Source organism: Athene noctua, chromosome 1 (assembly GCF_965140245.1).
Source record: "Athene noctua chromosome 1, bAthNoc1.hap1.1, whole genome shotgun sequence".
In the NCBI taxonomy this organism is placed as follows: Eukaryota; Metazoa; Chordata; class Aves; order Strigiformes; family Strigidae; genus Athene; species Athene noctua.
The window spans coordinates 93,293,734-93,317,614 of record NC_134037.1 but is presented as its reverse complement, the minus strand read 5'-3'; the positions used below and the strand labels follow the sequence as shown (position 1 = coordinate 93,317,614).

General features: G+C 36.8%; 1 protein-coding gene across 7 annotated transcripts in view; it reads right to left on the bottom strand.

Annotated features, from left to right (window-relative positions):
* Positions 1-23,881, bottom strand: part of LTBP1 (latent transforming growth factor beta binding protein 1) — a 226,182-nt gene that overhangs the window by 111,574 nt on the left and 90,727 nt on the right. For all 7 annotated transcript variants that reach the window (XM_074896941.1, XM_074896937.1, XM_074896939.1 and 4 more), the window contains 2 exons: positions 5,075-5,299; positions 1,363-1,640 (listed from right to left, as the gene is read on the bottom strand). In XM_074896941.1, the coding sequence (XP_074753042.1) occupies positions 1,363-1,640; positions 5,075-5,299 (503 nt within the window). The remainder of the gene's footprint in view (positions 1-1,362; positions 1,641-5,074; positions 5,300-23,881) is intronic.

Here is a 23,881-nt window from a genome sequence, read left to right as displayed (position 1 = left end):
AATAAACCCCTATTAATTATCATAATTATTTTCAGAATTTTATGATCAAACATTAAAATGTCATGTTTGTTAGACCTCTCATTCTTTGGAAATACAGAGAAATAGTTGTTTGACACAGGCCTTGCTTAATTTTGTCACGTAAAATCCATGAACTTTCACTTGATCATGTGCTTCAACACTCGTCAAAGAACAAATTCAAGGTTTTGCTATTCCTCAAACAGACAAGCACAAATAGCTCATCAGTATAAATTAACACTGTAGATCCAAATCAAGCATTCCAAGCATTCCAGTATTAGTGAATACTAGCTTTTAATGTTCTATACACAAACTTTGGTCTTCTAGAAACATTTTTGGGGCATGTTGACATTTAAATTTACTTCTTCTATTACATTTTTTGGAACAAATTATTTTTAAACACCTTCGTGTGATGGCCCAGCATGAGCAGGTTTCGGAACCTTTACTTCCACAGCAATGACTTGTGAAACTAGGATTAATTATGTCACTAGTAGGAATGCTACAATACTCTGCAGAAGCCAGTCACTGGCTTCACCAGTCGCTTAAAAATTTGATCTGAAAAGTTAAGTTTCACCAAGGTGGTAAGCAATAACAGGGTCTTACTAACTTTTTAACAATCTCTTCACATATGCTTTTTTTTCCCCCTCTGTTTATTTACATATATATGCAAATATGCAAAAATGATAACACTGTATGGCTTATTAAAGTGTTTCCAAGAGCTGAAAGAAGATATACAGTTTTTAACAGTCATATGTAAAAACTGATGTGAACATATTTTAAAAGGTTTTGGTGCTACAGCAAACAATTTTTTTCATGATTTTTCTATCCCATTCAATGGTCACATTTCAACAGATTCAAAACATTAGCCTACAATACTGTAAAACACATGAAGTTTCTGAACAGGAATTTTAATGAAAATGGCAACTCCTTGAAAGACACTGGCTGTTGAGATACACATGAAAAAAGATTCATTAAACCAAAGGACAGTACAAGCTGTGGAAGATGGTGTAACCTTAGTTGTTCAATCAGGACTGACAGAGCTAGGATTTAAGACATGTCTTTTTATTTGGAGAAATAGCTTATAAAAGGAGAAGTTATAGCTAGAATAACTGAAATCAGAATGTCAGGGATTCAAATCTGCATATAAATAAATAAATACGTTAGCATGAAGGAGAAGTAGGTTCAGAAAAATGTTATTTTGTAAGAATCTGATATTCTCAAAATCATTTTCTTTTGGAAAAGAATGTCTAATGTGCCCTTGCCTAGATATTGGTGAAAATTCTTTTCATTCTCTTATAATATTGTTTTAAAGCTACCTGTCTCAAAGCCTTAGCAAGCATTTCTTACCTGTGTTCCAATAGTCTCCTGGAAGCAGCGCCCAAGCTGAGTTTTAACTGAAACAGGAAACATATGAGGAATGGGTTGTTGATTTGTGTAAGTAGTATGTCCTTTCTGGGTCTTCTGATACGGAAGACCTTGGTAAGAGACCTGTGGATGTACTGGCTGAGGTACTTTCGCTTTTTGTCCTGTTGATGTGCTGTCAATTCTTGAAACTTGATGGATCTGAACTGAGGCTTCAGGGGGATGTTTCACATGGATATTCACTATGTTAGGAGGGAATTTCACTAAAATAATTGAAGGAAAAACACATAAGAAAAATCGGTAATAAAATCCAATGTCAAAAAAAGATAACTTAGGCACCTCTAAAACATTTCTTTTTTTACATGAGAATTTTCATAGAGTACCTCTTTACGGCACTGAAATACAAATGAAGCCTGAATTTGGGAGTTAGAAGGAAGGCTGAAAGAATGCATAGAGTCTCCTTAACAGAACAAGAAAATGAAAACTCTTCACACAGGAAAGAACGACATTATAGGATTGTAAAGACTGCTACATAAACATGGATGTCCAAATTGGCTGGTGTAACGTTAGTATTTGTGGTCATACTCTGTAATAAGAATCCCATTCAAAGTTCCAGAATTCAAACTCTGTTGGGTTATTTTTGGATATATAGTAAGTTTTATTTTCTTTTTCAGATCCATCATCTTTCTCTGGAACACAGAAAAAGATTCAGATTTCATCCCTTCACCTTTATATACCTGCCAAGTTCCAAGTTTGCCCCTGCAAGAGTTGCCAGCATCTCAACCATCTAAAATCACCACTCCCTTCACTGAACTTTGAATTTGGAATTTGGCAGATAAAGTGGGACGGGATGTTTTTCAGATACTTCCATTTTTAAATATAGTTATAGTTTTAAGTCTGGGTATACAGACTGAGATCCTCCAGTCAATGTAATGTGTACAGAACTATTTATGACCCTCAAGCCTCTTCTCACTGAAACACAAAATGCCCTTTAAACATATAACTTAAATTATTGGGGGGTGGGGGTGGAGATAAGAGAGAGGAGGTGTGTAAAAAAGTTTCATAGTTTGCAAACTGCATAATAAAGTTAGCATTTACTGTGCCTGGCTGGGTCTCTCTTATCAGCAAGTATGGCACAGACCACTTGAGGCCAGCCAACCCATTAGATGAACACCACTTCCAAACATCAACAACCAACAAGTATAATTTGACATGCTTTCTCTATAACACATACTGCCTTGTTGAGTCTTCTGAATCATCTCCTTGCCTCCAGGAGGCCAGACTGTTCTTTGGAACTTGATCAGACATTTTCAGTTCTTATTTAACAAATTTCAACCTCGCAGCTCCATTTCACAGGAAGAATATTTCATTTATTTTCACTGCTTTAAAATTATATTATTTTGTAAAAATTGCTTTTAGTTTTTCACATTATTTTAATTTCTCTAGACACATTTTCAGTATTAAGTGGTCTTACACAGGAATTCCTTAAAAGAAACAAACTTATTTTTACTCTGCCCTGCATTATTTAATTTATGAAAATCTTCAACATATTGCAGACAGAAACATCAGGAATAAGGTAGCAGAAAGCAGCAAAATATGGCTGCAGGCCTTAATGGCTCTTCAGATCTTGGCTGTAGCAAAAAACAACCTTCAAGCAAAATTCATGCTATATGAGTTCTGTTACAGGTAAACTCACAAAGAAAAGATTCAGGAGAAGCAATAAGGTCGTTCCTAGGCTATTAGACTGGTTTTGCAGGGCAAGACAAAGACAATATAGTCTCATTGTAAAAAGACCAAAACTTACATCCCAACTTAACACCATACATTTTTATGTATGAAGAGAGATCCCTTCAACTAGTTAAAAATATATTAACCCTCAAAGAAAATCACTGAATTGCTCTGCTTTAATCTATTGATCTATCTAGAGATGTTCAGATACTGAAAACATCAAATTTAGGCTGGTTCCTCCCATGTAGTATTATTACCACAATCCTATCCAGGTCTTGGATCACTGCCTAGGTGTGCTGGTTAATTCTAATTTTTGCCAGCCATTTCAGGACAAATTGTTTTATTCTTTCCTTGAAAGAAATGAAACATTCCTCTCTCAACAATCCAACATCCTCATTTAGGTATGGAAAGAAAGTAAAAGGCATTGTGACTGCTGATGGTTCTGATGACGACTTGAGGGTCAGGAATAAAAATATTCAAGAGGTAAAACTCTTTAGCAATGAGAAACCTACTGTGTGTTTCATGTTTTAAGACAGCAACTCTAAATCTGAAAAACAACTGTCTAAAGTATTTTTTTTTTTATGGCCCACCATGCTGTCTAAAATAATTTGATCTGGAATTAAATAGTCACAGAAATAAACTGCTGCTCTACTAAACGTTTAGATAATTATACACTCCTCTCACTCCTACCCCCCCACCCCCCCCCTTTTTTTTTTTTAGTCAAAAAAGTTCTGTGGAGCTTTAGGGATAAATACTCCAACGTGTCAGGGGAAACTATTTCCCAATGGACTGTGTAGCAGTCCCTAGAGAACAAATCCATTGAAAAGACAGGGCGGATACTTAAAATTGAGTTTATAAAATACTGTGTTTCCAGGATGATACTGTCAACACTTCCTTCACAGCTATGTCCCTTTCTGAAAACATAATCACTACATTAGATTATATTTATCACAAACACATAAATAGTTTGGCCTCTTGTTATTCAGGAGCAAGCTGACAAGAACTAAGCCTCCCCATATCTTTCCCCGACATATTTTTTACTCAGAGGTAGCAATCTTGGAGAGGTAATCTGGCAATTCAAAGAAACAAAATTCATGTTAATTCATATATTGTGAAATTGAATTGCAGAGGTCTCTCCATATGGACAGGATGTCACCCAGATAAAATGCTTCCTAGAGTCATAGGACACACAGGAAACAAATTTAACACTTCTCTTCAAGGTTATCAAAACTTGTTACCTCACAAAAAAAGTATTAGGGGAAGGGGAAACCTGAAGCTGACTGAACTTTCTTTGAGGAAAATTTGATTAACATCACAGCTCTTCTTATTTCTGATCCTCTGTCTTTTTCACAGCACTAGCAGTAGGAAATCCTTACCATTTTTTTTCTATGATATTGTTACATGACCTCAAGAGAATGTTCTATTTAACTGAATCATATCATGGCCTACCTACATTAAAAAGTTCAATACAAAATTAATTTATAGGACTCTACCAAATGATATAATTAAGATAATCATGGACTGTATTTTTAGTTTTACATTAGGTTTAAATTTTGTTATGTTGAAAAGCATTGTCTTTTCCCTCCATTATTAACCATGAATCAGCTGCAACTTTCCATCTAGGTATACTGCAATTTATGGACTCTGTTCAGCCACAACCATTCTCTTTCTGAACGGGTCTACACTCCTGGAAGAAGCCCTCTGCATTATCCTTTGACTCTACAATCTGCATTAAATTCCACCACAACATGAAGTAAACTTACTTATAAACTCTTTTCAGAGGTAGTTATTTCTTATTATTTCAGTCATTGAGAAGTACTTTCCAGTCATTCTGGTGAGCTCATGATTCAAGTTGTGGTGTCAAGATTCAAACTATGTAGACACATCACTATCATTACTGGTTGGATACTCAAAATTAGTTAGTAAAATCAACTCCAAAGGAAAAAATACTTATCAAGAAAAAAGTTACCTTTTACACCTTGCTGTCCAGACATAGTCAGTGGTAAAGTATGAGTAGAGTGGATAATTTGTGATCCTACAGCCTTGTTCACCTGTTGTGGGTGATGGTACAGTTTTGGAGTATTGGCAGTCTGCACAGGGATCTGACAAAGTTTACCAGTGTAATTAGGAGGGCACTGGCATTTATCTCTAGAACTGCACTGGCCTCCATTCATGCATGGAAGGTGGCAAATAACTGAAATGAAAACAGAAAGAAAAATGTTGTTAATAACTTTAGCTTTAGTGTTACCTGACCACATAACAAACAGAAGTTAAAGAGGAAAGAAATAGGGATGAGGCCCTTTCTTCTTCTGACATCTGAGGAACGACTATCCATCTGACATGCACTTTAATTGCCTTGTGGTAGAACCACTTCACTTCCCCTCTGTAAACTCTGCCTCGTTCACACCTTCTTTCCATGACAAACGCTCCTTTTAACCTCTGCCTTGTTTGCATCTTGTCTCCATGACAAACATGGCAAACACATTCTTCCCTTCGAAATCTCAGCTATTTTATTTCATTATGCTATTAAGCAAGATGCCAAATTAATATGGTGTCTGGCTGCACCTCTTATTCATACCTTGGTACAGGTATTCTTATTTAGTCAGCCTCTCATTTCTGAAAATCCTAGACCACATACACTTCCCTGGAAGACTGGGGAAAAACTCACCAGAAAGTATAAAGTACTGGGAATAAATTTTTCCATTTTCACTGTAAACCTTGGTTGTTCTCTGGACAACCATGCCTTACTGAGTATCTAGATTTTTTGCTTAACATCCATCTCTCAGATGAAAGAAGCTAATTTGTATACACACTCATGAAGTTCACAAAATATTGATTCTACTCAATTACTTCAGAGACAAATTCCAAAGCATTAAAATATCTTATGTTGAATATAAAAACAAGCATAATTACTTCTGTGCCAGCTAGTACTTGTACATTTACAGCAATATAAATTATCAAATGAAACATGAAAAATGCCAACATCAAATGAAAAATATTTCTTAACTCAGAGATACAAACAGTAATAAGCATGGTTCACCACTTTCTAAAAATATGATGTGGGACTTTATAATCAACCATAATCTAGCTGAGCTGTCAACTTTTTCAAGAACTAAATGATGTAAAAACAACAGGAAAAATACTGTAAGCTTTTGTTCAAGACAAACTAAGGTCATTTTTTCAGAAATCAAAGGGTTTTGGAGAAATACCATACAGTATCCGTTTGTCAGCTTCTGACTGTAAAAATAAATAAATAAAAACCTAGACCTTACAGTAATTATGGCATTTTGCTGGATTGGTATTGCTTGAGCTATATTAAATTATAATAAAAATGAGAAACTGTAGATAATGGAACTGTTGATAATGAAAGTGGTGTGATCTCTGGACAACTGTAGCCTGTTGCTATTGTAAAACATTTTGTGTGTTGCAAGAAGACAAAGTAGGACATTCAGCAGCTCAAGGTGTTCCAAGCCAGCTGAGTAATTCACCTGGCCCAGGAAGAGCGCTCAAGAAACAGTGCAATCAGCCCAGCTCATCGCAGAGCACCCTCACATTGTATTGACAGGGCCTGGAATGGTGATGCTTGATCACCAGATAGGTCTACGCACAAATGTAAACAGTCAGAATTCTTTTTCCAATTTTCCTGCAAATGTATATTTAATATTTTTCTTATCTCATATGTTCATTTCATATAAACAGACTGAAAGTACTTCAAGCTGTAGCACTGTGCTAAAAAGCCTAGTTGACTTTGGAAAGCTATTCGTGCCAGTGCAGGCCTCACTTCTTTGGGTCCCAACTCTCTTGGGACTTTACCTGAGTATATAAAAGATACCCTTAAAGAATGGCTGTTACTTCAGGGCAAAATGAAGGATTTTTGACCACAGCAGTAATTAAAGCATGACAGCTCACTCACTCTCTGGTACCATTTCTCCCTGATCAGCCACAGGTTTACTGTAATGACAACAACACACAGAGAATTTTAGGTACTTATAAAGATTTGTCTGAGCAAGGTTGAAAGCTAAGGTGGTTTTCCTGCAAAAGTAACATTGCACAATGAAGTAGTGTAAAGTAGCATTAAAGGAACAGCAATGTGGTGTTTGAAAGAAGTACAGTGAAACAAAGGAAAACAGAAATAGTCTCACTGAGGAATTCTTTGAGTGCAAGAAGCCTATCCCACAGATTTTGTTCCCTCCTCTCTGGCCCCAAGGCAACAAGGTAATGTGCAAAATTCAGCTTTTAAACTATATACCCAGTATTTCTACCAAAATATTTTTTTTTTCCCCCCAAGCTCCTGTTCCTATAAAGCAACTGATGTCTGGAAGGCCATGTTGTGTGGGTATCTGCCTTACAGGGTGCTCTTCAGGCTTTCCTGTACTGCAGGAGCCTGCTGGGTAGCGAACAGGCAAGTGAAAAGCTTTGCTTTCAAGCAAACAAAAGTTTGTGCTAACAGTCAGAGAGGGACCTGGGGGTGTGATTGACAGCCAGCTGAACAGGAGCCAGCAGTGTGCCCAGGTGGCCAAGAAGGCCAATGGCATCCTGGCTTGTGTCAGCAATAGCGTGGCCAGCAGGGGCAGGGAAGGGATCTGACCCCTGGACTCAGCACTGGTGAGGCCACACCTCGATTCCTGTGTTCAGTTTTGGGCCCCTCACTACAAAAAGGACATTGAATGACTCGAGCATGTCCAGAGAAGGGCAACGGAGCTGGTGCAGGGTCTGGAGCACAGGTCGTACGGGGAGCGGCTGAGGGAACTGGGGGTGTTTAGTCTGGAGAAGAGGAGGCTGAGGGGAGACCTCATCGCCCTCTACAGCTACCTGAAAGGAGGTTGCAGAGAGCTGGGGATGAGCCTCTTTAACCAAGTAACAAGTGACAGGACAAGAGGGAATGGCCTCAAGTTGCGCCAGGGAAGGTTTAGACTAGATATTAAGAAACATTTCTTTACAGAACGGGTTGTTGGGCGTTGGAATGGGCTGCCCAGGGAGGTGGTAGAGCCCCCACCCCTGGAGGTGTTTAGAGTCAACTGTGCTGAGGGATATGGTGTAGTTGGGAACAGTCAGTATTAGGTTAATGGTTGGACTGGATGAACTTCAAGGTCTTTTCCAACCTAGACAAAAATAAAAAAAAAAAAATACTGGGAAGGAAAATATCAATAGAAAAGAGTTCATTCATATCCATTTTGCTGTGGGTATTCACACTAATAACTTGTGCAAATAAGCGCAAACAAATGCCACTGAAAGACCTAGTATGAGATAAATAATGAAGAATGTTTAATGTCTCAGTATTTAAATATAACAGAAAATAAAAATTCCAAGCTGCCCACCATTAGCATGTGGTGAAAATCACTCAGTCACTGATTTAAGTAGAAATATTTTGATTTACCCATCTTGAAGGTCTGGCCTAACCTATGAGGAATGAACTTTAAACGAGAATACATTAAATCTATTCTGACAATATGAAATTCTGTAACAAAAAATTTTAAATTCTGAAATACACAATTGTAAATTATACTCAGCCATGTAAAAACAAAGGGGATGTGATTGCCAGGCAAAACTGAAACTTGGTAATCTCAAATGACAAATATTAAGAGAACTTTAAAAAAAAAAATCCAACAAACAACAAAACCAAAACCAAACACCAAAAAATGAAAAATGAATTACACTGAAATAAAATATCTGATAATTTTAAATAGGTATAATAAGCACACAGACACACTAAACATGATGTTTCCTCAGTTAGTTTACAGCCAGAAGAAAGAGCTACATTTGATTATGGCACTGGTGCTGGAAATCACAGGCACAAAACTTCACCAGAGATGGCATTACACACAGACCATTTGAGAAAAGTGAGCTGAAGGGGGTTAAACCTACAAAAAGGCAGAGGAAAGCAATGCTATTTTTCCTCAACAAGGCTCTGGGTATTTCAGGTTAACAAAGACCAAAGAGCCCTGGGGAAAGGACCACTTAAGATAGGAACAGGATATAAAGCCAGGGCATGTTTGAACAGTTCAACTTCTGATGAAAGTCTTTTGCTTTATTTTGTTTTGTCATTGAGGTTAAAGAACTTAAACAGAATGGTTGAACACTGCCTCAGGCATAGAGGACATTCCTGACAAAAACCAGACCCATGAGCTGGGAGAGACCATTAGAAGATGCTGGGTTTGCATGTATATTCACAACTGGCACTCAGACAAAGGGCATGCTGGAGCCTGATTCGCACTGGACTGTTGCCATTTCCTCTGAAAAGAAAAAAAAAGGAAATAAAAATATCCATTATGGTATAAAACTCTCTAGCTGCTCAGAGTCAGATAAAAACGTGAAGATAGGTCTGCACAAAACGACAAGAAATTTCAGTTCGCACATCGGTATCTTACAAACAAAACAAAGAAAGTATCAATGGACCTAAGAAAGGCAACAAATTCTTATCTTAGATCTGCTGTAAGTCAAGTCTCTCAACTGTCTCTTAAGGATCAGCCAACATACAATGGAACAAATTTAACGATTTCTTAATATAAATGAACATCCACCCTTTAGAAATGTTTAAATTTAGAAAATTTAGAAACAAGTTTAAAGAATTACAAACATTTTAAGTATTCTTTTCCTCCTTGGGCAATTAATTGGTAATAACAAGCTTGGTTTTCTCTAGCATCCAAAGGCCTTAATACCCCTGAGCCTGGCACAGCTTGGTGGGTATCACTGTTCAAAATGAGCCAAGCAGAGAAGGTGCATAGAGATGCCCCCACAGGGAGTCTCTAGAAGGCTGAATACATAGAAGAAGGAGAACATCTGCAATATGAACCCTGATAAAGCTGCCATGGCTATGGGATGGAAACACAAGAATAGGGCATGAAATCATCAACAAAGAAGCTAGGAAACCACTGATACACAGTTTGTCCATGTAATTACATCAGCTAATTTGTTTTCAAGATATTTAAACAACCTTGAACAGCTCCAGATAAACTAATTTAATCAAGTATGAATGTTTCCAGTTAATTAAAATACTGTGTAACAAAACAAATTCCAAGCACCTAAATCCTCCTAATCCTTAAAAAGTAGCCCATGCCTACCCAAACAAGCCCTTAGGACAGATGGAAACTCCCTTCCTGTAACCAGTGTTGAAGAAAATGAAGATGGTTTTTGAAATGTTCCTTATCTGACTCCAAACTTCTCTTCTTTTACACCTCAGGGAGCGTGCGATTTTATCTTGCTTTTGCCTTTTCTACTTACGCACTATCAACTATTCAAGTGTAAGCACTATTCCATTACATCAACAGGCTCTCCAAGGAAAACCTTAAACTGCTCATTGGATTACAGTATTTCCACTGGATACATCACAAATCAGCAGATCAATTTTGTCTCCGAGTACTACACAGTTATGCAGCATTACTACATGCCCCATTTCTCTTTGAGCAGCCTTCATCCATGATGTTACTAAGCACACAGAGAGCGCAGGGACTGGCACATAGTTCTAACAAGCACAATTTTTCACAGGAAAGAAGAGATAGCATTCACTGAGGGGAAGTACTGACATATGCAACACTCTTGCAATGTAGAGCCTCCAAACACCGTATGTTTTAGGCAAAAGTTGAAACCCGTAAGTGCTATACATAGATTTGCACAATGGCGCCAAACGTACTTCTACTTTCTAATTGCAGAAAATCTTTAACAGTAACTCACAAAAAGCACACAGACATAAGCTACAATAATGATGCTATCCTCCAGTTTAAGCTCTTCCCTACTGCCCTTCTTTTTTTTTGGCCACATGTCTTGTTGTCCCTCAATTTTCTAACTACTTCACCCTAAATGGTTTTCTCTTCAGATTCCTCGTTGTAATTCAGAGGTGTTAAGTACAGGAGTTGCAAGTTAAGTAAGCAACTAATTAATTTTATTTTTTTAAAATTAAGATTATCTTGATATTACAAGTTTGTGGTTTGGGAAGCAGAGGGAGAAAAGAAATGAAGCTTTAAGTGATCTTGATTTAATAGTATAACAGCTCTACATTCACTTCTGAATTTGTCCTAATGTTTGTATTTTGAGAACTTTTAAGAAAAACATTCTATTGCAACAACTGAACAATTTTTAAAAGTAAATCTGATGGTGAGAGCTTCAGCAGCAGATGAAAAATGCTCTTTTTTGCTTACCACTGAAAACAGAAAAGCAATGCACTGCTTATGTGAATACCCTAGTTAGCACCCACAAATCCCTTGTTACCTACACCACTGCTATTCACTGATCCAAACAGTGAGGACAGCACCAGGTCTGGCTCCAGACATAAGCAGTCCTGCAGAAATGGCTACTCTCTGCTACTGCGGAGACAGCAGTCAGGGTATGTGACAAATGGCAGTACTGCATGGGGGGATGAACCTCCCCATCACAGCACTTTCTAATAAAATCTCTAGTATTCAACAAGAAGGGAAAAATGTTTTGAGGCTCTCCTCCAGTTTCCTTTGTTGCATGCAATCTTGGGCATAAACAATGGCTTAAGTATAAGGCAAGAACTCAGGTAGATTCCTAACCTGTAATATGCATAGTAACATGCAATTATATTTTGAAAGATGTTTGTACAAGTGTGGAAAATCAGTACAGGAAAGGTGGGTACACCACTTTCTTAGTTGGGTACACCAAAAAGATAGAAAGTAAAAAATTCAATGAAAGAGTTTTAATATAGAAATCTCTCTAGTAAATAGTTTCATTTGGTTTATTACTAGTTTAAGTAGTTTTAAATTAGCTTACACAAATATAGACTCTTCTGAAATGGCATGAATTTAAATGTGTAGTATTTTCTACAATGAATAATTGCAAATTAGTAGGAATGACAGACATTAGGTAAGGGGCATACTTCAAAGAACATCTTTACTTTAAAGTACATTTCTTTATTATTGGAGGCTGTTTTTATCACACTTGATGAATACAATTTGTGAATAAGAACATCAAAATCTAGTTTGTTTATATATTCCTAAGACTTTGTTTCTCCTTATTCTATGCTTCTGTAGTTATATCCATCATCAGTAGAATATATTCAAAGCTGTTATACGCATTCCTTTGCATATGAACTCCCAAGTCTTAATCTTGTGAAAAAATGCAGTAGTCACTTCAGTGGGTGCATTAACATTCACATTTGTTCAGTCAGAAATAAATAAAACAACTAAAAATGTTCAGAGTTGGCAAAAACCTACTTTATGCCATTCAAGGTGGTATGTTCCATTATGCCAGACGTCTGACCAGAAACTTATACAGGGGAGCTATACCAAATGTGGTCCTTTAGACTATCATCTTCACACTGCTTATCAACAGATGTTTAAATACTATTAACAAGGATCTTATCAAACAAATTTTTACTCTGAATGCTGCAATACATTAACAGAACTCATAATAAAAGGCTGAAGATGATACTGAAGGCACTTCTGATGTTTTCTCTGGAAAGAAATAAGATCTGCAACACTGCAGGGAAAAATTTAAAACAGAAACCTACCTCAAACCTAATGGTATGATAAGAAGAAATAAGCAGCTACTAAACTGGGTTTTCAGCTATTGTGAATGAACATGGCCATTGACTTTATGAGAATTTTTCTTATATTTTAAAAACTATTATTACCAAGGAATCTTTAACAAAATACTGCAGGCCCACTTGGGAAATTGGATCATAAGTACTGCTGTTTATCCAGACAAGGAAACCAAATTATTGCCAAAATAAACAAGCTTTGTGGTGTTATTCCTGTCTGGATCATACATGTTTTTGTGGCGGGGAGAAGTCTCAAAGAAAATCAAGAGAGTTAGCCACAAAGAAGAGTCCCAAAACAAATTTAATACTTCCAAAATACAAACAATCTTTTTTTGCATAGAAATGTTATTTTCTGTAGGTAAAATTATTTTCTTACATTTGCCCTGTTAAAATTATTAAAAAACACAGTACTAAGGATAAATGCAGAATGATGATATCTCTCAGGAATTATATATAATCACTTATTATTAACATCTCCCTCTCCCACAGAACAATATTAATGCTAAGATGCATTGCAGGGGTCATTTTGTTGGTTTACAGTTGAGTGCACATGACATTTTAAGACTGTTAACATTAAAGATGTAAGCAAACATCAGAGTCCAAGGATGAACTCAACTTAGAAGGAATTCTTGAGCAAGAGAATGAATCGCATGCAAGTAATGACAACTGTCTTTACTCCACTCTAACCCAACTGTAACCACATTCAACTCTGTCAAGACAACCAAAGCAGCAGGTTGCCTCCAAGAATCCCAGAGTAAGGAGTTTGGTGTTCACACCACATACAGATGTACGCACCTTCCTTTTATATAAAACTTTTTTATCCTGAAACTACTAACAAGTATACATAAGACTTCAATATTTTTTTTTTTTCTGCAAAGACCACCCTAAACTTCCAAACATTATGAGAATGTAGGGCTTTTAAAAATGGATTGCTTTAGGGACAAGATAAACTGTCCTAGAAATGCATCCCTCATTTTATCATATTATGACAGAACAGATGAAATACCCATATTTCAGTGTGAGGAATCTAGGCAGAACAATTAAGGGGAAAAGAGTTTTAGCCTCCATCTCCTGCCAATGGTGTAACACAGCATTTGTTTGCAAGTTTCCAAGGACATGCTGTAATAATGGTATGTTTATGCCCTTTCTGAGATGATCTAAATGGTGTTGAGGATGAGATTCTTGTTTCCTCTACTTAAAAGGCTTGTTAACATAACCAGAAGACTACTTAAAGATTTCTCTCAGACTGTGAAACTGATAAATATTCTTGCAATCTGTTTTTTGTTGATCCAATGTGGACCTCTATTTTTAAAGAACAGGAAAAGAACATTGTATCCTTCTCACAAAGCATGAGATTTCATCCTTTTAGTCCCTTTATAAAGATCATTATCTTGAATTTATCAGCTCTCATGTACTAGATGAGACCGTCATTTAGACGAGACTAGATTTAACAGTTCTCATGTACTCTAAAACCAACTCTAATTAGTATTTCTAGTTACAAACATTCCAGAAAGTAATCGGGCATTTCTGTATAATGCATGTATGTTGGACAGATTGTTTCCACACACAAAGCAAATGGTTATTGAATCCTTCTGCTTTTATTCTATCAATAGTAATAATTTTATAAATATGTCTGTCATCTTATCTCCTTATACTGGGTCTGGCTGAGCTGGAATTAGTTTTCCCCTCTAGCAGCCCTCACGGTGTTGTGTTTTATGCTGGGAGCTGGCAGGGTATTGATAGCACCCTGGTGTTGTGGCTACTGTTGAGCAGTGCTTACACAGCACCAAGGCTCTTTCCAACATTTCCCCCCGCCAGTAGGACGGGGTGGGCAAGATCTTGGGAGGGGACACAGCCAGGACAGCTGACCCGAACGGACCAAAGGGATATTCCAGACCACATGACGTCTACTCAGTATAAAGCTAGAAAAAAGGAAGAAGGGGTGGGGGGTGGGGTGTCACCCTTGGTCCTCCAAAGCAACCACTATGCCTATTGGAGCCCTGCTTCCTGAGAAGGCCCGACATCACCTGTTCATGGGAAGTAGAGAATAAATCTGTTTTCTTTTTTTTGCTTCTGCACGTGGACCTTTGCTTCGCTTTGCTTTATATTAAAATTGCTTTTGTTTTACTCACAAGGGTTGGGTTTTGTTTCCTATCTTATTTTCTTTCCCCTTTAAGCCCTGTTGAAAGAAAAGGGGGAAGGGGGGGGAAGTGATAGAGCAACTTGGTGGGTACCTGGCATTAGCCAAGATGAAACCACCACACTCCTATACCACTAATGGGTGACTTCTCACGTAATATTTAATGTCTACCCTGAAATATTTTTCTGTGAATTCTTTAGCTATCCTTACCAACTTTCTATATTTAGTAATTTTTAATTTATACTTTATCACTACTTTTCCCCTTTCCACTTGTCATCAGCGATCCCCCTGCATCCCACTCGTCATTACAAAATGATGCTGCTGACTTCCTTCTTCCTTGGTGAATCATGACTGAACACTTCCAGAAGTAATTCCAATTTTTTCATACCTTTCTATATTTTTTTCTACTAATCAATTCTACTTTTAATTTTCACTTATCAAAGAATCCTTACCGAAGAAAAATCATGTAAGAAGACTTAGAGAAAAATAGAGGTAGCTTTGAGGATTGGATTCACAGCACTGTTCTTAGCTTGAATCCAGTATCATGACTGAACTCAGTAGAGTTGAGAATCACTGAGCAGACCAAGCAGCAGTCACTAAAGCCGTCTGGACAGGCATGATTTTATACTTTAAAATATCCTGCAAAGAATCCCGGAGAATTGCTCTTGCTCTAGAAGGATTCTTCCTCTCTCTCAAAAAAAAAAAAAAAAAAAATAAAAAAAAAAAAATCCCAAACTCCAGGAAATGCCATACTGCACATATTAAACATTTGGGAAAAAAAAAGATATTGCACTAAGGGAGCTCAATACCTATCATCATGCCTATAGCTATTTGATGATTATCCATTATTTCAAAGTTGTTGCATGCTTAACTTTGCGAAGAAAAGCTTTACATATGTACTATGTGCTTGCTGTAGCCATGACCATTTTCAGGCTGCAGTCATATCATTTTATAAAAGAAACTTTCTACATTTTCCAGAGACAAACATGCATTTTCTTTGCACTATACATGTTCACAACGTAGTTCCAAAGCCAGGAACTACAGCAGTTGTTTTTTAAAATTTTATTGCAGATCTAGACTAATATATTTAAAATTAAAAAAAAGGAAAACTAAAAAAAGAAAGCCCAGTGCTAGAATGCAGTCCACCTATTCTCTTAATGTTTTCACTGTTGTTCTTGCAATCTCTTTAAATGAAACTGTACTTCACTAGTTCTTCTCAAACTCCTCCATACACCACTATCAGCACCAGGCTTTAACAAATCATGTAGTACCTGAAAGCCTACTTGGAGGAACTTCTGTGATGCTACTTAATGCAGCACTACATGGCAATTACCAAGGAAGGCAAGTAGGAGAAAGCATCCCAAAATCAGATCACCTACTATCTTCAGACATTTTACATTTTCATATCTTCCAACAGCAAACTTCCCATTTAAAGTTCATTCTCTAACTCAAGTGGTAAGTACAAGCTCAGCTTCTGGGATGACCATTATCTCCATGAGCAATTGAGCTTTATGTGAGCTGCTGAAAGGCTGTCTAGTGATGAGCATCACTTAATGGTAGTGTCAACTCACTGTAAGGTGCAGTAAATATAACAAATTAGGTATAAGCTACAAAAGAAGAACTGTCCATTTATGAAAAAGGGAGAGAGATGCTGTCTTCAGTGGGGATCGAAAGCTGGGAGAACTCATCCAAGGAAAAACAGTCAAGTAGGTATTGCATTTGTTGGTTTACAGTTGAGTGCACGTGACATTTTAAGACTGTTAACATTAAAGATGTAAGCAAACATCAGAGTCCAAGGATGAACTCAACTTCGAAGGAATTCTTGAGCAAGAGAATGAATCGCATGCAAGTGTATAAGAGCAAGGTGAACAAATTTCTGTCTCCGTTGCCTGTAACGTAAATTTCAACATGCACCTCATACATAGATGTTGACATTTAAGCTTGTCTCAGTCTACATGCTTGTTCCACTATGTATGTTTTTCATTATAAAAGCACATCAGTAGTGGGGTATCATTCATCTTTAATGAAGGCTACATTGTCAGCTATGGGAGATTCTGATACTGAAAACTGGGGAGCAGGTTGGGATCATAAAGGACAAGGTTGCAATACATTTTAGAGAACTAGACACTTGTTGAGTGACCATCATGATCAGAAAGAAATCCAGAACAAATATGCACTCTACTACTCATGTATCTTCCTCAGTTTTAAAGTCAGTACTTCAAAACACCTCAGGAAGAAAAGTTGGATGTTCGTGACTTGAAGATGTGTACACAAAGTCAACCAAGAGACATTTGATAAGCCCCCATGTGTTTCATCCATCCCTCAATGTGGGTCTAAAGGGCATGGGAGTCTCATAGGATCTGTATTACATCCTTCCATGCTCATATGATAAGCCAGATATCCTCAGACATGTCAAATGCAACCAGAGACCTGTGTGTAGGTGACTGAAATGAGCATCATCTGACCAACAGCTGCCAAAAAAATATAGAAGTGTTATAGTGTGGAAAGAATGGGATGGCTGAAAAATGGTATTAGAATATTGAAATGCTATCAGAAAAAAAAAAAAAAAAAAAAAAAGGCATGCTCTGTCATGGAAAATGGACTATAAGCTGTGGTTACTCAACATAAAAAGGGTTAGCAAAAATTATGGTAGTTGAGAAATGATTGACAGGAGGACTCTGGCTCACCAACAGGCATGATGTTCACAGTCACTCTTTGCTAAATCTGCTTCTAATATTCTCAGTATCTGAGATGATTCAGACAGTATTGTTAGAGGCAAGGGGCTAGACAGTGTTAAGCAATGACTCACCCTGATCATATTTGGTGAATCTATTGTTTTTATTAGAGCTGATCCTGATATATATTGAGTCTAACAAAAGAGTTAAGCCTAGAATCAGTATACTAAGTGGAAGAAAACACTAATTGCTGTTTATCAGGAATTAATGCATTACAAATGGCTGGTGTCAGACATTTGATAATGACGGTAACACATACAGAAAAGCTACTCCAGGAATTTCATCAGATTTCTACAGTGTGTTGATATTAATTTTGTTGTTTGTGCAAGACATACGCAACTGAAATAAAATGTCTAGGGAAGGCTCGGTTTGAAAGTGTAGCAAGTTAGCAACACTTTTAAAAAACCATAACCCTTAAAATAATTTCCTGCAGAACACAAAATGTAAACAGATTGCAAAATAGTATGTTGCAGTATGATTTTAAGCAGTCCTGAATAGCTTAATCACCATTGTCAAAATGGGAACAGCGAAATCAAGGTGCCCCATGTCTGATGAAAACTAACCCATTTTCAGTGCTTTTAAGAGCATTACTCTGTATAGCGGACATGTGCCCAAGCATGAGTAATACTAATGTGTACTGGTTAATGCTTTAATGTATCTGTTTTCAACAGACAGAATGAGAATTCAAGAGGACAGGTAACATGGAAGAACAAGCATCTTTATGGCTACAGGATCCTTCTAGGTTGTACCATTCCCTTCTGCTGTCAGTTGAGCAAGCTCTACGCACCTTTAGGGACTACAGGACTAATGAGTAACTTGACCATAATGACACTAAGCTGTTATTGCTCATACAGTGTTACAATCTGATCAAGTCACTGAACTGATCCTCTGCTCTGACACCATTCTCCTATTAGGCTGTTCCCAAAAAACACACTGGACTCATGCATGGAGTAAAAAAGTAGTAACAGTTGGTAGCATAAAGCAGAGAAAAGAGCTGCTCGTAGATATCACATACTTGGTTACCATCAGACAAAATGGCAAAATGTCCTGAAAAATATTTAAGATATTCGTCACACCTATTAAGCAAAGCCTCTGAAGATCACAGAAGCAGCAAAGCTGACACTGGCCAGGGACATCAGCATCCTTACAATTTCTGGTGACGGAAAATAAATATTTAAGCTAAGACTCATCCCATTTAACCTTTGTGCCTTCTTGAGCCATCTAAGTTAGGAGTGTTATTATCTGAGGTTTCCCACTCTGTCAGTGAAGAGAGGCTCGTCCAGGCCATCTACAGGCCAACCTGTCACAAAGGTGTGTCTCTTCATTCACTGACTACTAGGCTCCTGACTTGAGCAACTCAGATTTGGTGAGTGGGATGAATCCTCAACCTTAGATCCAAAGGATCTATGAAAACTGATCCACCACACCCCATACCACAAGATATCCTCCAATAACAAAATTACATTTAGAATAGAAAAAGCCATAGAAACTGTAGTCACAAAAAAAACCTTCCACAATTTCCAAATATCAGGAGACTGCTTTCCGATTACTGTAACATTACCACAGTGTTCATTTCCGTGTGAAAGAGTTTACAAGAAGAATAAAGTAGGAATAGATTCTTTCAAGTGTATACCCATTAACATACAAATAATAGCTTGTAATGCAGACCTTCCTGGACTAGTTAAAAAACATGAAAAACAAGCTATCGAAGATTTTCTGGCACTGACTGCATCACAAGAAATTGGAAAGTTTTCTAGGGAGTTGACCTTGAGGAGGTGACACAATACGAGAATACTGGGAATTTATTCAGAGGTTGAGTAATAAATTAGGTCATAGGAGACCAGTGAAAAGCAAGAGACTCAAATCCTGGAGTTCTGAAGGAGGAAAGGAGCAGAGTCAGTGCTAATGAGTAGGAAGGATAAAGGTTACTCTGCAGAGAATGTACAGTCGGAAATCCATTAAAACACACACAGCTTCTCATTGTGGTTCTTTTAACAACACATGATAGCTGTATAAATTGTTGCACAAACTGCATAAACCTAAAGTACAGTCAGCCTCTGACTGGTCATGTCCAGTTCCAAGCAATTAAACAGTGAACCCAACTCCCCTAAACTGTGTACAATCCGATCCACTGACAGGCTTCAAACTGCACTGTTGTACTTGACCTTGTGTGCTGAAATGTGTGCAAATACAAAAAAGTACCTTTGCTCCCATTGCCACATTAGGCATTTTTGGACCTGTGTAACTTCTAATTAGATTGAAAAAAAGGTGTTCTAGCACCTACATATGTAGCATCTAACGTAACATGCTGAACTTAATATAATCAAACATAAGTAAGAGAGACACAACGGACACATACTAACTGCAGATGGATAATATTGCAGCTTATGTTATGAAGCTGGTCTCCTTTGGTTCCCTATACCAGCGGTCTCCAAAACAGGATGTGCTCACCCCAGGCGGTGTGAAAGACAATCTACTGGGTATGCTGGAGAGAAATATGTTTTGTACAATTAATAAATAAATTTTCAAAATAGAGTTTACTTCATCTTTATCTCACCTATATTTAATTTCTATTTTGTATATGTTTTATAATGTACATATATATGATATATACAGCAGTACATGTATATAATTTATAAATAATAAAAAATTTTTTACTGGTAGGGATGTGTAATCAAAAAGTTGGAAACGGCTGCCCTATACAATCTATGGACAGAGGAAGTCTCTCTCAGGGAGAATACAGAGAACTCATGTTTCTAAATTATGACACGAAAAGTTGCCAAAAGTTCCCCTAAACTTGAAGTACCTGAATAATATAAAATATAAAAATTTGACTCTCACAATAGTTCAGCTTTACATTAAACTAAAAATATGACCTACAAAACAAATTAACAAAGTATTTGGCTGAATAAAATACAGATGAGAAATATTCTCTGTGACTGGGTTTCTTAAACTCAACCCCCTTCCTGTGCAAGCAGCAAATACCCAATTTTTCTTCTACTGATTGACTGGCATCCCTCAAGACTTTGTAAGAGGTTTATAAAAAAAAGTTTACAATTCCCATGGACTTCAACTTGATCCATATTTGTAAATTTGTTGAAAGTTCACAGCTCCCTTTTAACAGGTCATAATTTTTATAGATAGAAAACTCAAAGAATTTAAATATGTGCATAATGAAGATATAGTTCATGTTCCAAAAGAAAAATCCAGAAATCTCTGTGCCTCTATGCAACAAAATAGGCCTCTGAGTTACAGTGATACTCAAATCTAAGAAATAATTATAGGTGGAATGAATAGGTGAAAGTTAGACAGGCTACACTGTGCAAGGGCAGTAGAATAAACAAAACCGGAATAGACTGTAGAGAGGCTGAACAGGGAAAGACTGCGATCAGTAGAACAGTGACAGCTGCTTGCTTCCTTCTGATTGTGTTATTTCCAGAATGACATATTAAATACAAACCCATTTGCTAAGACATCTATCCATGATAAATGCCATATTTTTACCAGTAAAGAAATTTGTCAGACTCTCCTGTGCTTGCATAATTCAAAGGCAACTTTTTTCTTTAAGCCAAAGTTGGCATATACTTCATCTTCAGTGAGGTATGTGCAAAGACATTTGGTTTAGCAATAACAAAATTATAGCTGTACAAAGTAGTGTGTTTATTTGAATATGCAACAATGTAATCATTCAAATAAATGCACTCTTAGTTCTCTTTTTACAGTACTTCAAGTCAGATGTACATAAACTAATCCCTATAAATTAAAACCATATACAGTAAAATAAAGCATTATGCATTTTAACTTTGTGTTCTGTTTTGCTTTAACTTTGAGGGAAACATACTCCATGTGTTTTTGAATGGCTGCAGGTGTGGATTTTGTACCATTTCCATTTGTGGTTTTTCCTATGACTGCACATCCAAAAACTGTGTTCTCTATAATATACAGTTTGGTGAATGCTTTGAGAGCAGATGGGCTTTTGCTTTGCAGTGATGATCTAAAGTCCTTAAGGTGAGCAAGGGAGTGGAAATTAGTTGCTGACAGCCTTCTCTAAGTTCAACCTCATTAAAATCATCTGGCTGAACAATGTATTTTCTTTAAATTATCATCTGGCCTCTGTTAGAATAAGAGGGGAGATGTCAAATTTGAATAATTATTTTAAGATTATGAAAAAAGATCTCACAGATGCTGTAAGCTTTATGGTGGAAACCAGAACTATTTGTTGATGACAAGTACTGACAAATACATGGGGAAAAAGAAAGCATTCCTTCTGAACAGATCTGGATACCAACAATAACAACAAAACCCTTAAGATAGAATTTTTGTTTGTAATCTGAGTACAGGTGGCCAATAATTGAAAACACATTAAAACCCTGAGCGCTGCTCAGACTACAGAGTGGTACCTTTATATTACAGTCTAGAGTTTTAGTCCACTAGTGGTTCAGATTAGGAACACCTACACTACCTGGATTGTAAGTAAATTAACTCATTCTCCTGGCTGCTCAAACTTCCTTTACAGAACAAAGGGAGATTGAAAAAAAAAAAGGAATATCTGTTAAATTCATGCACATAAGTGGTTCCTCCCAAATTGTTTTGCATTGGCTCTTCAGGCTGTGAAATACCTTTTTCTTAGTATCTTCTATAAGGTAGAGATGCAAAACAATTCATAAAAATCATTCCACTGTTATTTGTCCTTCTTTCTATTTTAGCTACTCAGTCTGGTGTCTGAGGAAAAATACTTGGCCTTCATCTTGCTACAGCTGTTACAATGCTGCTGGATGAATAAATATTTCAAGTATGGTCATCATTTATACTGATCAAATTTCAAATTACCAGCTAAAGCAGTGAATAAACTCTAATGTCCTGATCCTTTCCTTTTTGTTCCTGACACACACACACACACACACTCTGACAGACTGATCAACTTCCTTGACTGCTGTTGCAAAAAGTTTAAAAAGTTAATCTTTTAACCAAGTTGTGCGAGAATTCTGAAATTTTCAAGTGTCTGCCAGTGTCTGGTAAAAGAAAAACAAAATTTCATCTGGCAGAAAAAAGAGCATTAAAAAATAAAGCCTGACAAGGCAGAAATGATAATTACTGCAGGAACAGTAGAAACAAAACTTTTACCAAATAAGGTTACAGGGTAGCCTGTATAGAGACAGTAGAAGGGCTAAATTGATAATACGGGGGGAATAGCAAGGTTCTTACATCATAACTACTTCAGAAAAGGATACTATGTCAACTTTAAGTGCAAAATCCAAGGTATTTCAGAGTAACACTTCACTCTTACCCACAGAGAAAAACTACTAAAAATAGACTATGAATTATCATACACAGTTCTGGAGCTAAGCAGTTATTCCAGAAATAAGCTCCTCATCAATTAGAATGTCTGATAGAACATAATCAAGTTGAAAACCAAAGCATTGGGGGGGGGGGGGGGGGGGGGGGGGAAGCAATTCTCCTCAGTTATGTTACCAAAAGGAATTAAAAAATCTCTGCATTTGTTATCAATTATTTTAAATCTTCCATTTGAGAAGCTACATGTACATCTGCTAAATCTCAGCTGAAACCATAGGAATAGTGTTTTGCTGGGACACAAGTTACATAGATCAGACATGATGAGTCATTTACTCAGGCTGACACCATTCACCAAGCAGTAAACAATAGAGAAGAAAGCATCTCTAACATGTTGCCATTCTAGCAACCTTTGCTAAACCCAGAATAACAAGGAATAAAATATAAGGGGTAGAAAACTGAATGTATACACCTCACAAGCTGCCAGAACAGTCTGTAAATTCTCACAAATCTACACAAATACTTCCATAAGCTGTTGGTCTTTTATATGCCTTTACAGATCATCAAACTTGCCCTCCAGTATTATTTACAATAAATGCCTTCTCTTACCAAATGATATTGAAAAAAATCTTCCTCAAATGGCACAGTCTTACAGTAGTGCTCCAATGTAGTAGGATGTGTGTAGTATGTATGATATGGAGCAAAGCAACAACAACTTTATTAAATAGCAAATGGCATCAAGAAAATGCCATTTGTTGCTCTTGGATTTCCTGTAATATACAAACTACAGATAAAAATGTGCTGGCTTGCTTACTGTTATTTTTAACCAACACAATTATTTGGCGAGAAGTGTTTGAATAAAAAGCAATGTTACCTTCTACAGCACTGATAGAAAATCATGATCATGTATGTCAGAATAAAATTCAGAAGTTCTGCCAACTTTCACTTAAAAAGTTACTGCTTTACATTTTCACAGTTCTAAATAACTATGCTCTCTAGACTCTTTCCTAGATAGGAAATTCTGTTAGAATAATAACTACATAATGAGTCTTTTTAGTAAAATCCATTCGAATAACCTATTGTTTTAAAATACATTGGTGAAATTTTCTTTCA